Source organism: Thamnophis sirtalis, unplaced genomic scaffold (genome assembly GCF_051295495.1).
Source record: "Thamnophis sirtalis isolate CommonGarterSnake01/CBP01778 unplaced genomic scaffold, rThaSir2_p1.2 scaffold_4, whole genome shotgun sequence".
In the NCBI taxonomy this organism is placed as follows: Eukaryota; Metazoa; Chordata; class Lepidosauria; order Squamata; family Natricidae; genus Thamnophis; species Thamnophis sirtalis.
This window is the reverse complement of record NW_028261384.1, coordinates 89199232-89218826: the sequence shown is the minus strand read 5'-3', so window position 1 is coordinate 89218826 and position 19595 is coordinate 89199232. Positions and strand designations below refer to the sequence as shown.

The 19595-nt window shown below is 37.3% G+C and overlaps 1 protein-coding gene across 4 annotated transcripts in view; it reads left to right on the top strand.

Moving 5' to 3' along the window:
• G3BP2 (G3BP stress granule assembly factor 2) overlaps window positions 1-19252 on the top strand; it is a 44349-nt gene extending 25097 nt beyond the window's left edge. For 3 of the 4 annotated variants that reach the window (XM_087713343.1, XM_087713344.1, XM_014068192.2), the window contains exons 6-12: window positions 2670-2772; window positions 5311-5491; window positions 9566-9664; window positions 12112-12214; window positions 15758-15886; window positions 16044-16162; window positions 16502-17637. In XM_087713343.1, the coding sequence (XP_087569469.1) occupies window positions 2670-2772; window positions 5311-5491; window positions 9566-9664; window positions 12112-12214; window positions 15758-15886; window positions 16044-16162; window positions 16502-16768 (1001 nt within the window). In that variant the 3' untranslated portion in view covers window positions 16769-17637. Of the gene's footprint in view, window positions 1-2669; window positions 2773-5310; window positions 5492-9565; window positions 9665-12111; window positions 12215-15757; window positions 15887-16043; window positions 16163-16501 lie in introns of all 4 variants that reach the window. The other variant, XM_087713345.1, reaches the window with a different exon arrangement.
• The last annotated feature ends 343 nt before the right edge of the window (window positions 19253-19595 follow it).

Below are 19595 nucleotides of genomic sequence, written 5' to 3'. Positions count from 1 at the left end.
TGGGGCATCTACAAACACACATGACGCAGGGCAGATGGTCTCCGGCGGAGCTCGCCCACAACATAAATTGGCTGGAGCTCAGGGCTGCCAGTTTAGCCCTGTGCCACTTCTGGTGGCTCACCGAGGGGTCTCACGTCTCATATTGATGGACAATATCATCACCAAGGCCTATGTCAATCACCAGGGCAGAACTCGATTGAAGGCCCTGATGTCGGAGGCAGAAGCCCTGGGGCGTTGGACAGAACGCCATCTCCAGTCCATAAGGGCGGACCACATTTATGGGGAGGGGAACCTGACAGCGGACTGGCTCAGCAGAATGATCATCAGCAATTCGGAATGGCGGCTTCATCCGTCGCTGTTTCACCAACTGACCTAAAAGTTCAGCTTTCTGACAATAATAGACCTGTTTTCCAGTCCAGAGAACACACACCTCCTCCGGTTCCTTTCAATATTCCAATGCTCCAACATGGGAGGAACGGAGGCTCTTCAGTGCCGCTGGCCTCCCAGACTGTTATACGTCTTTCTGCCTCTCCCACTGATCCCTCCGGTGATTAGGAAGATCTTGCTGGAGGGAGCCGAAGTACTGCTAGTCACCCTGCACTGGCCAAGGAGTTCCTGGTTCACCGACCTTATCAGCTTATCAGTGACCAAGCACTGCCGCATACCTCAAGAGCAGATCTCCCTCAGCCAAGGGACCATCCCACACCCGGACCCTCAATGGCTCCAATTAGCCGTGTGGTACTTGAGGGGGACCTCCTGAGGCAGGACAGCTTCTCTGACAAGGTCATCCGCACCATCCAGGCGTCCAGGGGACCTTCTACTGTGTGGATCTATGATGCAACATGGACTATCTTCTCCTCTTGGTGTCACTCCCATCACATCAGTGCCACAGCAGCGACAATTCTGCAAATCCTGGACTTCCTCCAGGAGGGGTTGGACAAGGGCTTCACCCCCAAAACACTTCGGAGCCAGACAACAGCCCTAGCCACCATCTTGTCCAGAGACGATTCTCAACCACTCAGCAGACACCCAATGGTTCGCAGTTTCCTAAAGGGGGCTACCAACCTACACCCTCCGATGGTTCAGCATTACCCAACTTGGGACTTATTGATTGTCTTGCAAACCCTAACATCGCCACCATTCGAACCAATTTGCTTGGTTAGTCTATGGCACTTGCCATTCAAAACTGCTTTTCTCATAGCCCTCACTTCAGCACACAGAATTTCAGAGCTAGCCGTTAGAGAGAGTTATACATTTGTGTTATACATTCGGACAGAGTTATTCTGCGATTGGATCCAGCATTTCTACCAAAAATTAACAATTTATTCCACAGAACACAGGAGGTCATCCTCCCCAGCTTCTGCCCGCACCCCAGTCATCCCAGGGAGTGTGTTTAGCACAAATTGGATGTGTGCCGCGCTGTGTAGGTTTACAAAAAGAGGACAGCTTCTTTTCGCAAGTCAGAATTATTCTTCATATCATTCCAGCCCACCTCAATGGGCAAAAAGGTATCATCTTCCACCATAGATCGTTGGCTGCGCACATGCATTAAGCTAGCTTACGAGCAACAATCCAGGCCTGTTCCTCCTCGTATAACAACACACTCCATGAGGAGCGCTATGACTACGGCCACTTGGGCCACTCAAGAGCCTATTGAAGAGATCTGTAGGGTGGCTACCTGGTTTTGCTGTTAACGTTCATTCGGAATTACAGACTGGACTCCTTTGCATCTGCAGAGTTTTACAGCAGGTCCTTGCGGCTCCTACTAACCAGGACTTTCCTCCCCCCCCCCTCCAGGACTACATAGCTTGGGTATGTCCCATGCTTGGACAATCCAAGCAGCGCCTAGAAGAATGACCATTGGCTTACCTGAATGGTCATTCTCTAGGCGCTGCGGGAGTGTCCAACCCCGCCCTGGGGTCACCTGCGGGTGTGTGAATCATCACCTCCATGGCATAGAACTTACCCCTTACAGCATCCTTCTAGGTCTCATACCTTCATTTTTTTAAACTGAGCCTCTCAAGGGAGTAGGAGGCGTGTATACACGAACTTTGAACTCATTCCTTGGGCAGCAAGCTGAAGTTAACCCATGCTTGGACACTCCCGCAGCTCCTAGAGAACAACCATTCAGGTAGGCCAACGGTCATTCTGACAAAAAAGTATTAAGGAAGCCAGGTTACTAACTTAACAACTGCAGTGATTTTGTTAACAATTGTACCAAAAAAGGTTGTAAAATGAGACAAATTTCACTTAACAAATGTTTCAGCAACAGAAATGTTGAGCTCAGTTGTGGTGGTAAGTTGAAGTCTATCCGTATTATCAAGAAATAGACCAAAGACCTAATGAGAATTGCTTAATGAAGATAGGAATCTACAATGATTAATTTATTTGCAAATAACTGAAAAAATAAAAAGCTACCTCAAAGAAACGACGTGAGCAAAAAAAATGACAGAATTTGGAATACTTATACAAGGCCAAGATAATTTATTAGACTATATCTACAAATTTGTATGGCATTTAGCATTATGGAAACAGAAATGTATTATATTGCATGTGAATTCCTGGAATAAATAAGTTTCATTTCATTTTCAGTAAAACTAAAAATATAAGAAATTACTGTGGCGGGCAACATACTTTTATGAATTATGAATTGATGAATTATATTTTAGAATCAGAAGATGAAGTAGAAGAGGAAAATGAAGACAGACAAACATCACCTGAAACTGTACAAGAAAATACCAGCAGTGCTTACTATGATAGTCATCCTGTAACGTAAGATAATTATCCATAGTTATGTTGCAGACAGTCTGTGCAAATGTGTTTGAAAATCAATGAATCTGTAGGTTAATGGCTTTATCATTAGCCCATAATAAAACAAGATATGAGAATCAAAGTGAAATGAAACCTTGTTCATATTTTCTAAAATGTTTGATGTAGGCAGTTAATTATATGGTTAACTTGATTAATTACCTCAGATTTCATGAGATTAAGGTTTCTTTAGTGATCATTAACTGCTAAATGAAATAGAAATCATTTAAGATATGCTTATCTTTTATTAAAGTTCTTTGTAAAGGGGTTTGTATATAAAAGTAGAACAAGCTAGTATGTTTTCAGTGCAGCAGGCAGTATTAAAATGATCAACAGTTCTTTTGAAACCATTTGAGGTGCATTTTCCTGACAGGTTTTCTAAATGTACAAAAGATAATTATGTATGTTTGTATGCTTGCTTGTTTTGCTTTGTGATAGCCTAGATCCCCAATATAAGAGTAATGTGCCCTGTGAGATGCCCTTAGACCCAGCCAACTTCCTTTTCTACTTGGCTTATTGTTAATATATTGTTTTAACTTAAAACAGTTTCTAAACAAATTGTTATAAGTTGAGGGCTACCTGTATTCTGTCTGCAGCTCAGTGTTATGGAGTAAATGGACCTGCCCAGAAAAAGGCAGAACACCTTCTGGGTGGCTGGAAAGGGTGGAATATGTTTTCTGAATGGCCAGATTCATTATGATAGTCACTTTCTCATATAAAAATCTAGAAGTGTCCATGTCAGCATTCCAAATATCATCCAGAATTAAATCAGAGTTCAAGACATAACTTTCATCAAAGTTCCAATTTAATAAGATAAACATCTGAAGGCTTCCTGGGTTTCCACCCAGTTGAAAGTTCATGAACTTGTTCCCACACCCACAAGTCCATCACATGGTCCAATCTTCCTCTGCCACGCTGGCATTTCCACCCATCTAGTTCCAGTCAGATGCAGAGGTGCAGAGGCAAATAATGACCTTGATTTCTAGAAAGGATTTTTTTTATTTTGAAAAAAAAAAACATTCTACTCCTACCCACCTCCCAATTCCCCACTAATGGAACAGCATAGTAAAGAAAGAGAGAAAATGTGTGGCAGGCCAAAGATCCTTAAAAGGAATATGACTGCAGGCCTGACAGGCGGCCTCTCCTCAGAAGAAAAATGTTTCCTGAAAAGAGAACAACATAAAAGTTAACAGTCCATCTGTCTCAAATACTAATGACCTCTGCAGCTTTTTTAAAAAAAGGTGTTTAAATTGGGCATCAATAAAAGGAGTTCAACTAAAACTTAATGTTAAATGATGCATAAGATGCATACCATATTTTTGGAGTATAAGACGCACTGGAGTATAGGACACACCAAGGTTTTGAAGAGGCAAATTAAAAAAAAGTAGATAGAGGGATAGAGAGGGAGAGAAAGAGAGAAATACAGTAGGTAGGTAGGGAGAGAGAGAGTAGATAGGAAGGTAGATAAAGGGAGAGAGAGAGAGAGAGAGAGTAGGTAGGTAGATAGGTAGGTAGAGGGAGAGGGAGAGAAATAGAAGAGAGTAGGTGGGTTGGTAGGTAGAGGGATAGAGAGAAAGAAATACAGTAGATAGGTAGGGAGAAAGAGTAGTTAGATAGGTAGGGAGAGAAAGGGATAGAGAGAAAGAGAGAGAGAAATACAGTAGGTAGGTAGGGAGAGAGAGTGTGTAGGTAGGTAGAGGGATAGAGAGAGAAATAGAGAAATACAGTAGGTAGGTAGGGGGAGAGAGAGAGTAGGTAGGTAGATAAAGGGACAGAGAGAGAAATGGAGAGAGAGAAATACAGTAGGTAAGTAGGAAGAGAGAGAGAATGTGTAGGTAGGTAGAGGGATAGAAAGAGAGAAATAGAGAAATACAGTAGATAGGTAGGTGTTTCTGCACTTGATCAATGTAATTGTCATCAATCAGTTAAAAAGCTTTCCAAAAAGGGGGGGGAAAGTTTTTGCACTCTGCAAACCTCCCTAAAAAGACCTGTTTTTCATGAAAATAGTCCTGTCCCCCCCCCCCCCAAAAAAAGGCATGAATAGCCTTGAGGGGGCTTGCAGAGTGCTTCTGGGAGGGGGGGGGCAAAAATGAGCAAAAAACAGCCCCTTTTTTGCAAAAACAGGCCCATTTTTTGTCAAAAGAAATTGCATGCATAGCCTTATGGAGGCATATAGAATGCTGCCTGGGGCTGGGAGGGCAATAAACAGCCCATTTTTTGCTCATTTCTGCCCTCCCCAGCCCCCAGGAGCACTCTGAAAGCCTCCATAAGGCTATGCATGTCCATTTTGGTGAAGGAGGCGGGGCTTCAGGAGGCAAAAAATGCTGTATTTGATGTGTAAGATGCACCCAGATTTTCAGCCTCTTTTTTTGTGGAAAAAAGGTGTGTCTTATACTCCCAAAAATACAGAATTGTATAGTAAATTGTAGTATTTTCCCCCCTGAAAATTGGATAATACTAATTTTACATTAATAGAAACATTGAAATATCTGATTATTCCAGAAATGGAATAGAAGAAACATTGGAAGAGCCTTCTCATGAGCCTGAACCAGAGTTAGAATCTGAATCAAAAACTGAAGAACTGAAAACCGAAGTGGAAGAAAAAAACCTTGAAGAACTAGAAGTAAAATCTCCATCCCCACCTCCTGTAGAAACTGTTTCTCTACCACAAGAACCACCAAAGGTTGGTTAAGTCAATATGGTTTGTGTAATTAAATGGAACCTGATAGAAAACTCTTGATTATGAGGGTGCTCTAAATATTTATAATCACATATAAATCTAAAGAGAATGTAGCTTACATTGATAATTCAGTGTTTGTCAGCTATATTGCAGTTGTCCAGCATGTACAAACAGAGATTATAATTACATACTGTCTAAATCCAAGAGGTACATACATATAATTGATAGAGGTTCATAAGTATGTGGAGTATTATTTAGTATTGTTAGAATGTAGTATTATGTTAAGGCATATCATTTAATTGGGTGAAATTTTTTAGCATCCCCCCTCCCCCCAGAAAAATGTGTTTTTACACCAAGAATTCAAATCTGCTGTTATTTTTAAAATTGCACAATGTTTAGCTTGGTATGGTAAATCCACGTCCGATCATGTACCACAAAAGTCTCTTGTAACCCAAATACTGTTAACTTTATCTTCTAAAAATTACTCAAAAATATTAGCTAAGCTTAGCCTTCTGCAACCATAAACTATTATCAGAAAGCAATTATCTAAGTTACAAACAAGTTTAAGCAAGTTTTATCAAATTTTGTTTTGATTCGTTCTTTGATATCAGCCGACGACTTGCTTCTTGGCCCCTGATATAACGTTCACTTTCTCGTATATACATTTGGCATGACAGGGCCACTGTGATACTTGCATTAATTCATCAATGAACATCTTTATTTCCGTTGTAGTCCATTTGCATGGCAAAGTGGCTCATATACACCTCCAGTTAGTCAGGTCCATCAGAGTGGATGCTTTCACATTGATTAAAGATGTTTTTCCTGCATGTACAGGAAAAAGAATCTCCCAGCGCGTTATTGTCTGCATCCCTCAAGTCAATGATCTTTTGCATACCAGCTCTTTCTTGAATATCATCTGAAGACAAGAGTGTCTGGATTATCATTTCATTGAAAGTGTACCATGCTGAGTGCTAAATTGTTGGCTAAACAGCATGTACTGCAGCCTTCTTTTGCAGTTTGACTTGCTGCAGTTGGAACAACACAGGCCTTCAATCCAGGAATATTTTACTTAGATGTCGAAACAGCAAGAGTAGTACACACCAACAATGTATTCCACTATCATTCTTAGGTTTTGAAGAGTTTTGCCTTTAAAGCCATGTTTTCAAACCGATATTTGACAAAACCTATTTGCAGTTGTCAACAAACATGAAGGTTTTGTAGGGCCAATTTCCAAAAGAGCCAGTTCTGTGGAAAATTTTCCTGTTCTTATTGCCTGTGTGATCCTATATCCATATATTTGATCAGTAGAGAGATTCTTTACAACACTGTCGCTTAGTAAAATGAGAGGAATGAGAGGCTCACCAATTGAAATTCTGGTGAATGAAGGATCAATGTCAAGTTCTGTTGCAGTGCCTAGCATGTTGCCAATTTTAATTGCTCATTTGTTAGAAAAAGTTTTCCCATCCAATTTTGTGATTACGTATCATGGGGTAACTCATTTGTGTGGTGTGCACACACCAACCAGATCAAATTCCAGTCAAGCTTGATCTATACCCCCAGTGCATGTTACCACTTTCACAGCCATTATTAAAATTTGTAGAATTTCCTCCAATGGCCTTTAAGATTTTGTCAATAATTTTCTTTTTCTTGAAATACCCCAGATTATTTGCAATCACTTGAGCAGGTTTTCTTGTTTTTGAGCCTTTCTGGAGTGAAATGATAAAAAATATCTTCCACTCTCATCGTCTTGCCACTTTTGCCTTTTGATTAGTCATTTCTGCTTGGGCACATCTGGCAACCAATCCGGTATGATCCAACAGAACCCATCTTGTCTCTTTGACCTTAAACAAAAGCAAATTCCTTCAGTGTTATCTTCATCTCCTTAAGGCGGGTTCAGTTAATGTGAGTTTTTTTGCAGCCAGCAAGAGAGCCAAATTCAGCACAGAGAACAATTTGACATTTGTAGTTGAGGATGTCAAACAATTTGTCAAGTTTCATAGTGAAAGTCTCTTTTACATCTAGTTTCCTCTACCAAGAAATATGTTTTTGGCTTGATCCCAGCTCTCTTGGTTCTTGTCAAGATTGTCACTCATGAATTTTCAACCGGGGACACAAAAGAATTGTTCACTATTCCCACTTTTCAAGCACTTTTAATATATGTTTCTTATAAGACTAGCTGCTGGATAGGTTCTAGCGTCATCACTACTTTGTTCTCTTAACAGTAGGCCAGATCTGCGAATGTATCACCGTATTGGGAGTTCAGATGGCAACAAAACCCTGCCAGTCCCAATTAGTGTGCTCATTTGAGTGAATGTTCCAGTCTTGTTCTTTTTTTTAGAAGCCATTACATATCAGTTATTACACTCACAGGAAACAAGGCCAGCAGTATTAATACTCTCAGACAAAATAATGTCAAACAAAAAAAGAAAGACAGCTGAACCTGTGAAATGAAACAAACAAAAATGTTAAAAAGTTATGATATTTATGTAGCTATTTATCAAGCTCATCTAAATTATATTAAAGTAATCAAAATATATTTATAATCCCCAAGGCATATCACAATTTTTGAGCACTCCAATGTTTAAAATTGAAAGTTGAATAATTTGACACACCCTAGGATACTATTATGTGCTTTTATTATCATCATAATTACTTCATATTTTTAACTAATTTAGTCTGAAATAATCCAGTCCTAATAGTAATCTCTTCTTGTTGAGTAATAGTTTGTAATATCTGGTTTGTAATGGTAGTAATAGTACTTTGTTTGGCTGTGCAGTCTGCAGGAAAACTTTAAGAACTTTGTACACAGTCCTTAAATTCTTAAATATGTGCATCTTGGTTTTGGTAATTGAAGATTACATGCTATATTTTTGTCTGCTACAGAACATAATATTGTTGCCATCTTAAAGAAAGATAAAACATCAGGAGTGTAGGGTGAATACAACTTTCTATTATTGAATTTAGCTACCTTTATTGATTCTTACGTTAATCAAAGTTAACTTTAATATTAGCTCAGGATCTCTTCTAATTCAGATTTCACATTTGGTTGAAGATAATTAATAGTACTGTTGTTTAAATGTATTCGTTTAAATTATTTTTGGTGCTACTCATTCTCCAGATTATCTTTGGTTGGGTAATAGTTTGGGGAGGAAAAGCCAAACCGGTGCAAACGCAATAAACAATGAAATAATGAATGTGACACTAACAAAGGCACTTAAGAGGTAAAATTAACTGTGGACATGAAGTCAAAAGTGCAAGGGTAAAAAGAAAGGTTTTCATTTAGTAGTAACAATCAGATAGTAGTAACAATCAGATAGTAACAATCAAATAGGTAAAGATAGTTTATCTTTACCTTCAGGCAAGAATATTCCAAAGCCAGAGTATCACAACAGATTCCTCAAAGTTTGACATGTCACAGTTTGTAAGCCTAGATAAGTGCTTCTCAGCATGGCAACTTTATGCTTAATATCTTAAGCATGGACTTCAAGTCCATGCAGCTTAAAGTTGCCAAGTTTGAAATACATTGCTCTAGATGATATACATTTTTTCCCCTGGTACAGCATCTTCTGGTAGATTGTTTAATGCAACATCAGCTCATAAATTGTTTATAGTATAAATGCTAAGGGTATAGGTATTAACAACAAGCTATACCTAATACTTTTCTAAAGTTTCCTGTTAGTGATAAAAACCTCTTGATTAATTTTGCTTACGTTAATTGAGTGCTGATACTTTGTTTGCTTTCAGTTCAGGAAGATAAGAGATTGAGAAAGTGTTTTTCACATTATATTTTTATATTTTTAAATGTGCAAATATTAAGTCTGTACTACTTAAAAAATCATAAAAATAATTGAGTAATTGACATCAACATATATTAGTAAGAACATTTGTAACCTTATGTGATGAACCTAACAATGATGCTTGTTTATCTTGCACAGTGAATACACTGAAAATACATTGTTCTAATTAATTTTGTCAGTTGTGGATTAGAACAGGAATGTTTTCATAAACCAGATTTTACTTGAGGAATGCCAATAGTCTGCCATAATCAGTAGACCAAGTTTGTTGCATTTCCCGTAGGCTTTCTCCTGGGCTTCAGTGACCAGTAAAAACCTGCCTCCTAGTGGTACTATTTCTTCTTCTGGAATTCCAAGTCATGTTAAAGCACCAGCCTCACAGGTAACCAATCTGTGGATGCCTTAGATTATTTTCTTGTTTATGTCTGAAAACGCTTTCATTAACAAAGCTATATTATTTTTCATATACAGCTGACTCTCCTGTATTTGTTTGCAGGCTGCACTAATGATCTGATAGCACAGTCATTGTGAACATTTCAAAAATGCTTGTGAAAGAGTAGTGGAAGATATCTGGAAATATTAGGGAGGGAATAAACTGCCTTAATAGAAATCTAGCTAACATATTCCAGGAACAATTTACATAATTCAGAATTCCTCATATCTTTAAATATATCTCAAGCAATTTGAAGAAAGTTAGAAAACTGTGCACATACAGTAATTCCCAACAGATTATTTAGCAAAATACTTAAATAAAGATTTGTGGCTAAATATTGATCTTCATATATTCATATTTAATATTTGAAAAATATTTTTCTTATTAGAAAAAACAGAGTTATGGTTTATATCATTGTTGCTGTTTATTTCCTATAATAGTTCTGGAAATAGCAAAGCAAAATCTGTATTTTCTACATATCCTCTGCAAGCGAAATGTTTGTGTGAATGAAGTTAATAGTATATTTTTCCAACAAAAAATATTAGAATTTCCTGATAAAAAGATACAGTTTGGTCTAATAGTTAGGGTGCTGGCCTAAAAATCAGCACTTAAACACTGAGTATTAGGCCCCTGCTAAGCTGATTTTGCGTCAATCATGCTGTCTTAGCACAACCAACAGAGATGAAGTTTTTTTAAAAAAAAATCATCCCTAATAACTAGTTTGCATAAGGTCTCTTTTATGATGTTAGTACAGGAGGGAATTAGTTCTGAGTTAGAAGGCTTTGTTTGCATTTTTGATCATTTTCAGAAAGAAAAACAAGTAGCCATTGACAAACCTAGATTAGAATTTAGATTACTACTGATTGTCTACTATATGTTACAGGTAATGTTTATACCAATGAGTTAATTCTGTTTGATGACTTAGGATTTTATGGTTTGGGATTAATAGTAAACAACATTTTTCTGACCTCTAAATAATCTATAATTAATCTAAAACGTGTGTGTGTGTGTATTGAATATTATGTATAATAAGGTGTCCCAAACTTCCTCATCATAGCACACTACTGGGCCTTGAGCCATTTGGTACTGGGCCATGGAAGAGGTGAACGTCCTTGCGCAAGCATCCCCATTTGCATGAGCAGCAGGCAAACACCTGTGTATATGCTCCATTTGAACAAGTGGCAGGCGCAAGTGCCCACAGCTTGAGCAAATGGAGCTGCGTGCATGCTTTCCTGCTACTCACATGGAACCATTCCCTATTCCACCACCCCCAAGGGACCACCTAAAAGCTACTTACTACCTGGTACCAAAGGTCCAGTGTCCATTTCTCACATGCCCCACGATCGCATGACTGCATTTTGAGCACTCAACAAACAGGCTTTTATGGTCATTTGAAGCATCCCATTCCAGCATTCCATTTACTTCCAGTTTTCAGCAGAAACAGCCCATAGCAAACAATGGATTTGCTTTATGATTGTCATAAAAGTAAAAATGTATCTGCTCATGTGGTGACTTGCTTTACAATAATCATAGCAGGCTCCACTATGGTAGTAAATTGAGAATTATTTGTATGTTATTTCATGTATTAATCTGAAAATTAATGTAACCAAAGAGCAATGTAATTATACATGGTGGAAATATAGTTGTTTTTAACAAATAATATGCCTGGATGACCTGAGGATATACAAGTTGCTTGATCTAGAGTCTAATTGTTTAAAGTAAATATCCCAAAAGAGAAGAAATAATCTGCAATGAGATTAGAAAAAAAAATCCCTCCTCTTCCTCAACTTCAGAATTTCTAGAAAGAAGGTATTTGCAACTATAAAATTCCAAATTTATTAGCAGGAGGATAAGAAAGAAAATACTCCCAACTTCTGAAATTTCTTCTCCTTAATATCTTCCCATTCCCTCTGACTGGCTTTAACTTGGTTCTAGTGTAATGTAATTGCTTCTTCCTATTTTTATATTGGTTTCTTGCCTTTGTGATAGATAATTTGGCTTTTACAAGTTTCAGTTTCACTCTGGACTGAAAAAAATGTATGATTCCAAATACTTCATATACCCATTTTGTACATGTACGGGATGATTAATATTTTTCTTCTGAAAGCAATACTTCATAACTACTTGCCTATAGGGCAAAATAATGGGCAATAATGGGAAAAATGTAAAAATTTCTCATAAGGCTAATATTTTAGTTCCAATCAATATGAATAAAATATACATTAGACATGGGTTATCAGGCATTTTGTTTATGATTTTCTTAGCTTGTAGAGCAACAAACCATCTAAGTATTGAAAATGTAGAATAAATAGTTAATAGGGGGGTTGTAGTACCACATAATACACAATGCTCATGTTTTGAATTTTATTATCTTAAATTCTAATATTTTTTTTCAGCAAAGAATCGAAACAAAATCCGAAAACCAATCCCAATCACCTCGTGTACGTGAACAGCGTCCAAGGGAGAGACCAGGTTTTCCATCAAGGGGACCCAGGCCAGGTATTCTTTCAATTCGTTGTGAATTTCCTAGATTTCCATGAAGATCAAGTTATGAATTTTCACTTAAAGATTATAGACTGAATACATGCAAGTAAAAAAACAACAACAACATAGAAGTACCTTTTAGGTTAGGTTAGGTTAGGTTTATTCAACTTGTATGCCGCCCTATTCCCGAGAGACTCAGGGCGGAGAACAACCATGGGGGAAGGGGTACAAATAACAACAATTACAGACAAACAAATTAAAATATAAACAACAGTCGCAACATTCGAGTGGGGCCGGAAGATTCTTCAGCCCCAGGCCTGCCGGAACAACCAGGTCTTAGTGGCTTTGCGGAAAGCCGGAAGGGTGGTGAGGGTCCTGATCTCAACGGGGAGATCGTTCCAGAGAACCAGAGCAGCCACAGAGAAGGCCCTCCCCTGAGGAGTTGCCAGCCGACACTGGCTGGCAGATGGAATTCGGAGGAGGCCTAGTCTGTGGGATCTAATAGGTCGTAGGGGGGTAATCGGCAGGAGGCGGTCTCTCAAGTACCCAGGTCCAATACCATGTAGGGCTTTTAAAATTAGGTGGGGGGTAAGGACTGTTCATGGATCATTGGAGATTAGGTGAGAATTAAATGTGCTAGAATGAAAGAATATAAAACAAAATATTATTAAGTAAATAAGTATGCTAGATAAGAAAAATAAATAGGGCTATGCAAAGCACTTTTCAATTTTACTTTCAATCTATAATTTTATGAAACTTAGAATCTGAAGATAGAATCAGTGTTCTGAGTATCAAACGGTTTGTTTCATGCGTTTGGAAGCATTCCAAGTTTAATATGTGTTACATCATGTTTGTAGTTCCCCCAGAACACTTTGCACTCATGACAACTTGATTTTGCCAGATGTTCCATGAAATTTAATTCATAAAACATTTCAAAATGAACCTTTTGTAAACATAACTTGAGTGACCCTAATCTAACAATATAGTGATTTTTAAAAATATTGTGATAATTCAGGAAGTCCTTGTTTAGTGATTGCTTCATTTAACAACAGTTCACAGTTACAACAGTAATGAAAAAAATAATCTTTTCAGATCTGTAAAACAAAGGAAAGCTGAAATAAGAACACAAGCATATTGGTGGTTTCATTTAGCAGCTGCTTTACTTAATGACCAAGTTACCAATCCCAGTTTTGGTCAATAATGAGGACTACCTATAATAAATTTTTGAGTTATAGCAATAGCAGTAGACTTATATACCGCTTCATAGGGCTTTCAGCCCTCTCTAAGCGGTTTACAGAGAGTCAGCATATTGCCCCCAACAATCTGGGTCCTCATTTTACCCACCTCGGAAGGATGGAAGGCTGAGTCAACCCTGAGCCGGTGAGATTTGAACCGCTGAACTGCTGATCTAGCAGTAGCCTGCAGTGCTGCATTTAACCACTGCGCCACCTTGGCTCTTTTAAAAATTTCCTTTGTGAACATAGTTCAGATTTATAATCTTATGCAACAGCTGAACAGAGCCTTAAATAATGTTGTTTCTGAGTAACAAACTTGCATTAGATGTCAAATGAAATTGACAGTGAAAATCACATGAATGCTATATGAACTGCACAGAATTGTTCTGCATAAATATATGGAACAAATATATTCATGTAACTATATCTATGTTTACTGGAACAGTTAGGACCCTATTTGGTATACTGGTTAAGGTGCCAGACTAGAAATCTAGTCCTGCCTTAGATCTGAAAGCCAGCTGAGTCACTGGGTGAGTCACTGTCATCAGTCCAGTTCACTTCATGTTGTTGCTGTGGAGAAAATAGGAAACTAGGAGGAGGAAGGAGTATTGGTTATGTTTATCACCTTGCTATTCATAGAAATAATAAAAATGAGATAAAAATATAAGAGAAAAGAACAATTCAGTTGTTGAAATATTAGGGAATATAGTTTTATGGCCCTTTGTGTAATCAAAGTGCGTAAACTGCAACTTGTGAGGCTAAGTAAAAACTGCAATAAAAATCTCTAATAGCAGATAAAATATACTGTAGGTTCATAAGAATTTTTCTGTATCAGAAAAATTAGGCTGCACTGCTAGATAGGTATCTTTTTTAATGACCTTTATAGCTTTTTTCATTGATAACAAAATAAGCAAGTCTATTAAACATATTTTTACAGAATATGTATAAAACATTTTTATAAAAAAATACCAGGGGAGGCTCACAATGATTATATGCACCATATGCTTAGAAAAAGCTGAGTTCAACAACTTTTACAGTTAAAAATATAATATTTTTGTTTTAGATTTTACATGATTCTGGCAGTGAAAGTTATGAAAGGGACAGGAATTATGAAGGTCTACCCTCCCTAATTATTTCCAGTGAACATTATTCGGCCCTCCAAAAATTAGAAATGTTTAATTTTAAGCTCGCAGTTATAAGAACTAAATAATTCCTGTAAAAATAGAAATTGGGCTGAAATTGGACAAACATTTTCATTTATATTCTTCATATCCTTGTATATAAATTATACTTCCTATTTAACTTTAGTAGACTAACAATGTATTTAAGCAAATCAATCAATTTTGAATAAATGAAGCTAAACTTTTTACAGGCTGTCAGGTTTGGCTGCTGCTAAAGTAGCTATTTGAATCATGGCCAATAAGGTTTGAAGCAGATATGCATAAAATTTTGTCTCCTGATTTGTCTATTGGTCCATCTCATTATACTTACAGGCAGCAGCTCTCAAGAGCTAAACATATTTTTTTTCTATTCTACTAGTAATTGTCCTTGGGAACTACAAAGCCAGATATTTTCTACACACCCATAAGTTTATTTGTAACCAAAAAGATTTAGCCACATATGTTTTATGTATGGTAATAAGCCCTTACTTTGAGGGAGCATGTGTAGTGTTCTACTGCCGAAAAGAAAATAAATCCTCTTCCAAAGTTTTCCTGATTTTCCCCCTCTTCTGTGGCATTTTATTTCTTGTAATTTCATGGCTGATTCTATCTACAAGATACAATTATTAAGTAGAACAAAAAGAAGCTTATAGAATTCCTTGGCAATACTTGTTTTGGCTATCAATAAAGGAAAATATTTGTAGCTCAGGGTTGAAATGAGGGGTCTGAGCTTGCTTGTTTTCTTGCAGATGTTTCATTATCCAAACTAGGTAACACCATCAGTGCTAGCAAGAATTGGGGTTAGCTATCAGTTTATATTCTAGTGTCTTGCCCTGTCAGTGTTGATTGAGCTGTTTAATGTTGGCTTCTTTGGCAGTTTCTTGATTGGGATATTGCTTACTTGATTATTGATCTGATGTTAATCTATGCTGATCTAGGGGCTGATAGCTGGTGGAGCAATTGTTTTGGGTAGATTTAAATTTATTAGGAAACCAGTAAAATTATATCTTCATTATTATTCTCTTTTGAGATTTTCGGAAGTTTTTCTAAAACATATTTGAGTCTAAAACAAGAATTATATGATTGAAATATAAAATTACCATTTTGTATGCTTGTTAAAAGATAAGATTTTACATTAATTTTTCATGTTTTCATTACCATAGGCCGGGGGGATATGGATCAAAATGAATCAGATAGTCGTCGAATAATTCGATATCCAGATAGTCACCAGCTCTTTGTTGGCAATCTGCCACATGACATTGATGAAAATGAACTGAAAGAATTCTTTATGAGTAAGTAATTTCTCTTTTATTTTGCTATGAAGCCTAGTGGAGAGATTTTTAAGCCCTATTATAATTGAAATATTAAACTGCTTCTATAAGTAACATGTCATTTCTGTCTAATCCATGAAATGCATTTTCCCTAATCACCAACGTTATACTTTTACAGGTTTTGGGAATGTTGTGGAACTTCGTATCAATACAAAAGGTGTTGGAGGAAAACTTCCAAACTTTGGCTTTGTGGTTTTTGATGACTCTGAACCAGTTCAGAAAATTTTATTGGCCAAAGTAAGTAACTTGACTATAGTCACTGGATAGTGATTACCATAGGGAATTTAGTTTGAATCAGTTCTGAAATTTGTTTACAAGTCCTATATTGGTCTTCTATTAGCAGATTTCTCTAGATGAAGAAAAAATAGTGAAATTGAAATATCTATTCTTGAGAAATAATTGATTGCAGGATGGAGTGAATGTTTTCCTAGATCCATTGTTTCAAGTTTAAATATGGCATTGATAAATTTTGAGCTAGAACATGTTTTTCATATAAACTATTATTGGCCTGTGGCTTTTGGATATACAACTAACTAAGCTTTTTGGTATTACCATTCTTCCCTCTCTATTTAAAAGCCTATAATGTTCCGGGGTGAGGTGCGTTTGAACGTAGAAGAAAAAAAGACCAGAGCTGCTCGTGAAAGAGAAACTCGAGGTGGTGGTGATGATCGCAAGGATATTCGACGCAGTGACAGAGGGGGTTCACGTGGCATGGTGGGTGGTGGAATGATGCGAGACCGTGAAGGCAGAGGGCCACCTCTGAGAGGAGCCATGGCCCAGAAGCTTGGCTCTGGAAGAGGAACAGGGCAGATGGAAGGCCGATTCACAGGTCAACGTCGCTGAAGATCCATTGTTGGCAGGCAGTCTTGACAGTGATACGTTATTCGTCATGTTTGCATTTTTGTTAATTTTCTGGCTTTGGAATGTAACATAGCCTTTTTTTTTTATCATTTCTTTGATGTGAACGACATCCTTTGATCACCAGGTAAATTGTGGTGGACATTCTTTTCCTAATTTCATGACAAGTCATAATGTTAATTTATAAATTAGACTTGGGGATTAGGGACCGAGAAATGATCATTTAAACTTTCTGCAGCAACAACAAAGGACAGAGGGTATGACTAATTGAGTTAAGGTCTTTCCAATGTGTTAAAATCTTTCTGCTGCACATTTTGTTTAAGTGTTACTGTTGGAAATGCAAATAGTGCAATCTTTGAATTGGAAAAGCTTGCCCCCCCCCTCTTTTTTTCTTTTAGAACTCTTGATTCCAAACAACTCATGTTTTGTGAACTTTAAACGCACTAATGGGTACCTGCCTCATCTTACATTGACATCTGCTGAAAGCAGCAAGGAAAAATAATAGCTTGTGAAACGATGCGGGCATCTGCTCTGCTTGCTGTGACCAATATATGTACACGTAAACTTAACAAGACTAAAAATATGTTCCAGAAGGAAACCATTTAGCTGTAAACACAAATGTAAAACTTCAAAAATCATAGTCCTGAATAGAAAAAAAAAGGTTTTTTCTTTTGTAAAAGTCTTATGAGCTTTCTGCCTCTCTGTAAACGGGGATGGTTGATTGCTCAACACACTCCTCTTACCTTTTCCCTTTCTGTAAGCAGTGTACAGTGAAAAATTGTCTTTACTGTATTGAGGTCTCTGGTAATGTAATAAGCATGATGGTGCCTTCTATTAAATACATCATTCCAGTCTTGCTGGTGATTTTGTACAGTATAGTGTATGAATGGCTGTGCTGCAAAACTTTAACAGCTGTAAAAATGTTTATAAAATCATTGTATAAAATTGCAGTATCTTTAAATCAGTAAAGGCTACTGGAATATTACTTGCCTAGCTCTATAGTTAAGTTTTTGAAGCCTTTGAACAAAAGAGGTATTAAGTGGTAGATGCTTTTTAAAAATTGAAGTTTGGTTATGGAATTGAGTATTCCTTTTGCATAGACAAGTCCAAAGTTAATTAAGTGGGGGGGGGGTTTGTTTTAAGTGTACTCCAGATAACATATTTAACATACAACTTGTTACACTCAAGGATACTGCAATTTTCATAGAGCAGGGAAATCGCTCAAATACTTGCTACTTTCAATTTTTGAACTATCACCCATTTTGCACAAACTTTGAAGTGACTTTGCCTACAAGGCTCAGATTTGTACATAGAGGGAAGATCTCTTCTTATGTATTTGGACTTGGTGGAGCATCTTGCGTTTGGGTGAGAGGTTTGCTGTTTCCAGTTCCTGTTTGCATAGATAGCACATTCCAGAAAACCGCAGATGTAGCGAACAGAACTCCCCAGCTTCATGCTAGACAGTTCAACAAACCCTCACTCAGGTTTATTCTTGAAGAGGGGAGATAAAAGCTTGTGACCGTTCAGAACTGCTCTAAACATGGAAGACCTCATATGCTACGATGTAACAAAAACCTGTAATGCAAGAAGCATTTGGTGAAACTAACCATTTGTTGTTTCCCAAAAATGTGGAAAATTTTGCCTGTAGGTTGAGGTGTGGAGTAAGTTTATATTGTTTTTTACTCCCCAAATTGAGATCTTCCATGTTTGATGGTAAGTCTTGCACTATTTTCATACACTTTCTGGGGTACATTTCTCTATTTCCATGTTTATGTGAGGGGAGGGGCCGTGCTGAATTGTTTCATTTTCAGATGATACCTGGATATGTAGTACTTGAATGCTTCTCCATGAACTACGTTGAATTCGAAACCTTTTTTTAAACTGCTTTTCTCAACAGGCAGTTCTGTACCAGTGTTTCAGTATTTATATTTGGCTTTTTAGTGCTATAATATTGCCCTACCATCTTCTGTAAAACTGTTAAGGCAAACAGCACTAATGGAATAATGATAAATAATGTAATGACAATTAGAGGAGCTACCGAGCCATTGAGCTTTACAGTTTGCTTCTTTGAATGCCATGAAATAACTATTGGAAGCATACACAGATGTTTACATGGTGATTGTTCACCTACTTAATAGTGGATACATAGTGTTCTTGTCCCTCTTTTCAATAAATGTACCTCTAGAAGAAAAGAACAGATCTCTTTGACCTATTTTATTGCTGATTTGTTGATATAGGTAATATTGCTATTGTTATAGTCCTATGTCAACAAACTTGCTTTAATCATCTTTTGGCTTTAATAGGTATGCAAACAAATGGAATTACCCTCTTTATTGCTGTAATGTGTTGAGCATTATATGCTAGTAGAACCTAGTTTAATTGTTGCAGGTGGAAAATATTTACTTTTAAGTTTCCATTTTTGAATGTGTTTTGACTAAACATACTAATAAACTACTGATGTCTGCAGCATTTACAAATGGTCCAGAATTCTCTCTCAATGTGATTTAGTATTCCAGTTTAGCAACTCTCTGGCAGGTAGTCATGCTTTGGTGATGTACAAAACTGCCTCATCCACATCATTTAATTCTGAACTATGGTACAGCTTAACAATGGTAATTGGGACGGGCAACTCTGTTGCTAAGCAACAGTCTTTAAAGCATAACATCATATGTCTGTGCCTGATTTATAGTGGCAGTTGTAGCAGTCTCGGCTACTGTTATATAAATCCTAATGGTTGCAGCATCCCACCATATCTCTGATTTCCCCATTGTTTGTGTCAGATGTTGGCAGTGACAACCATAAAATGTGATCG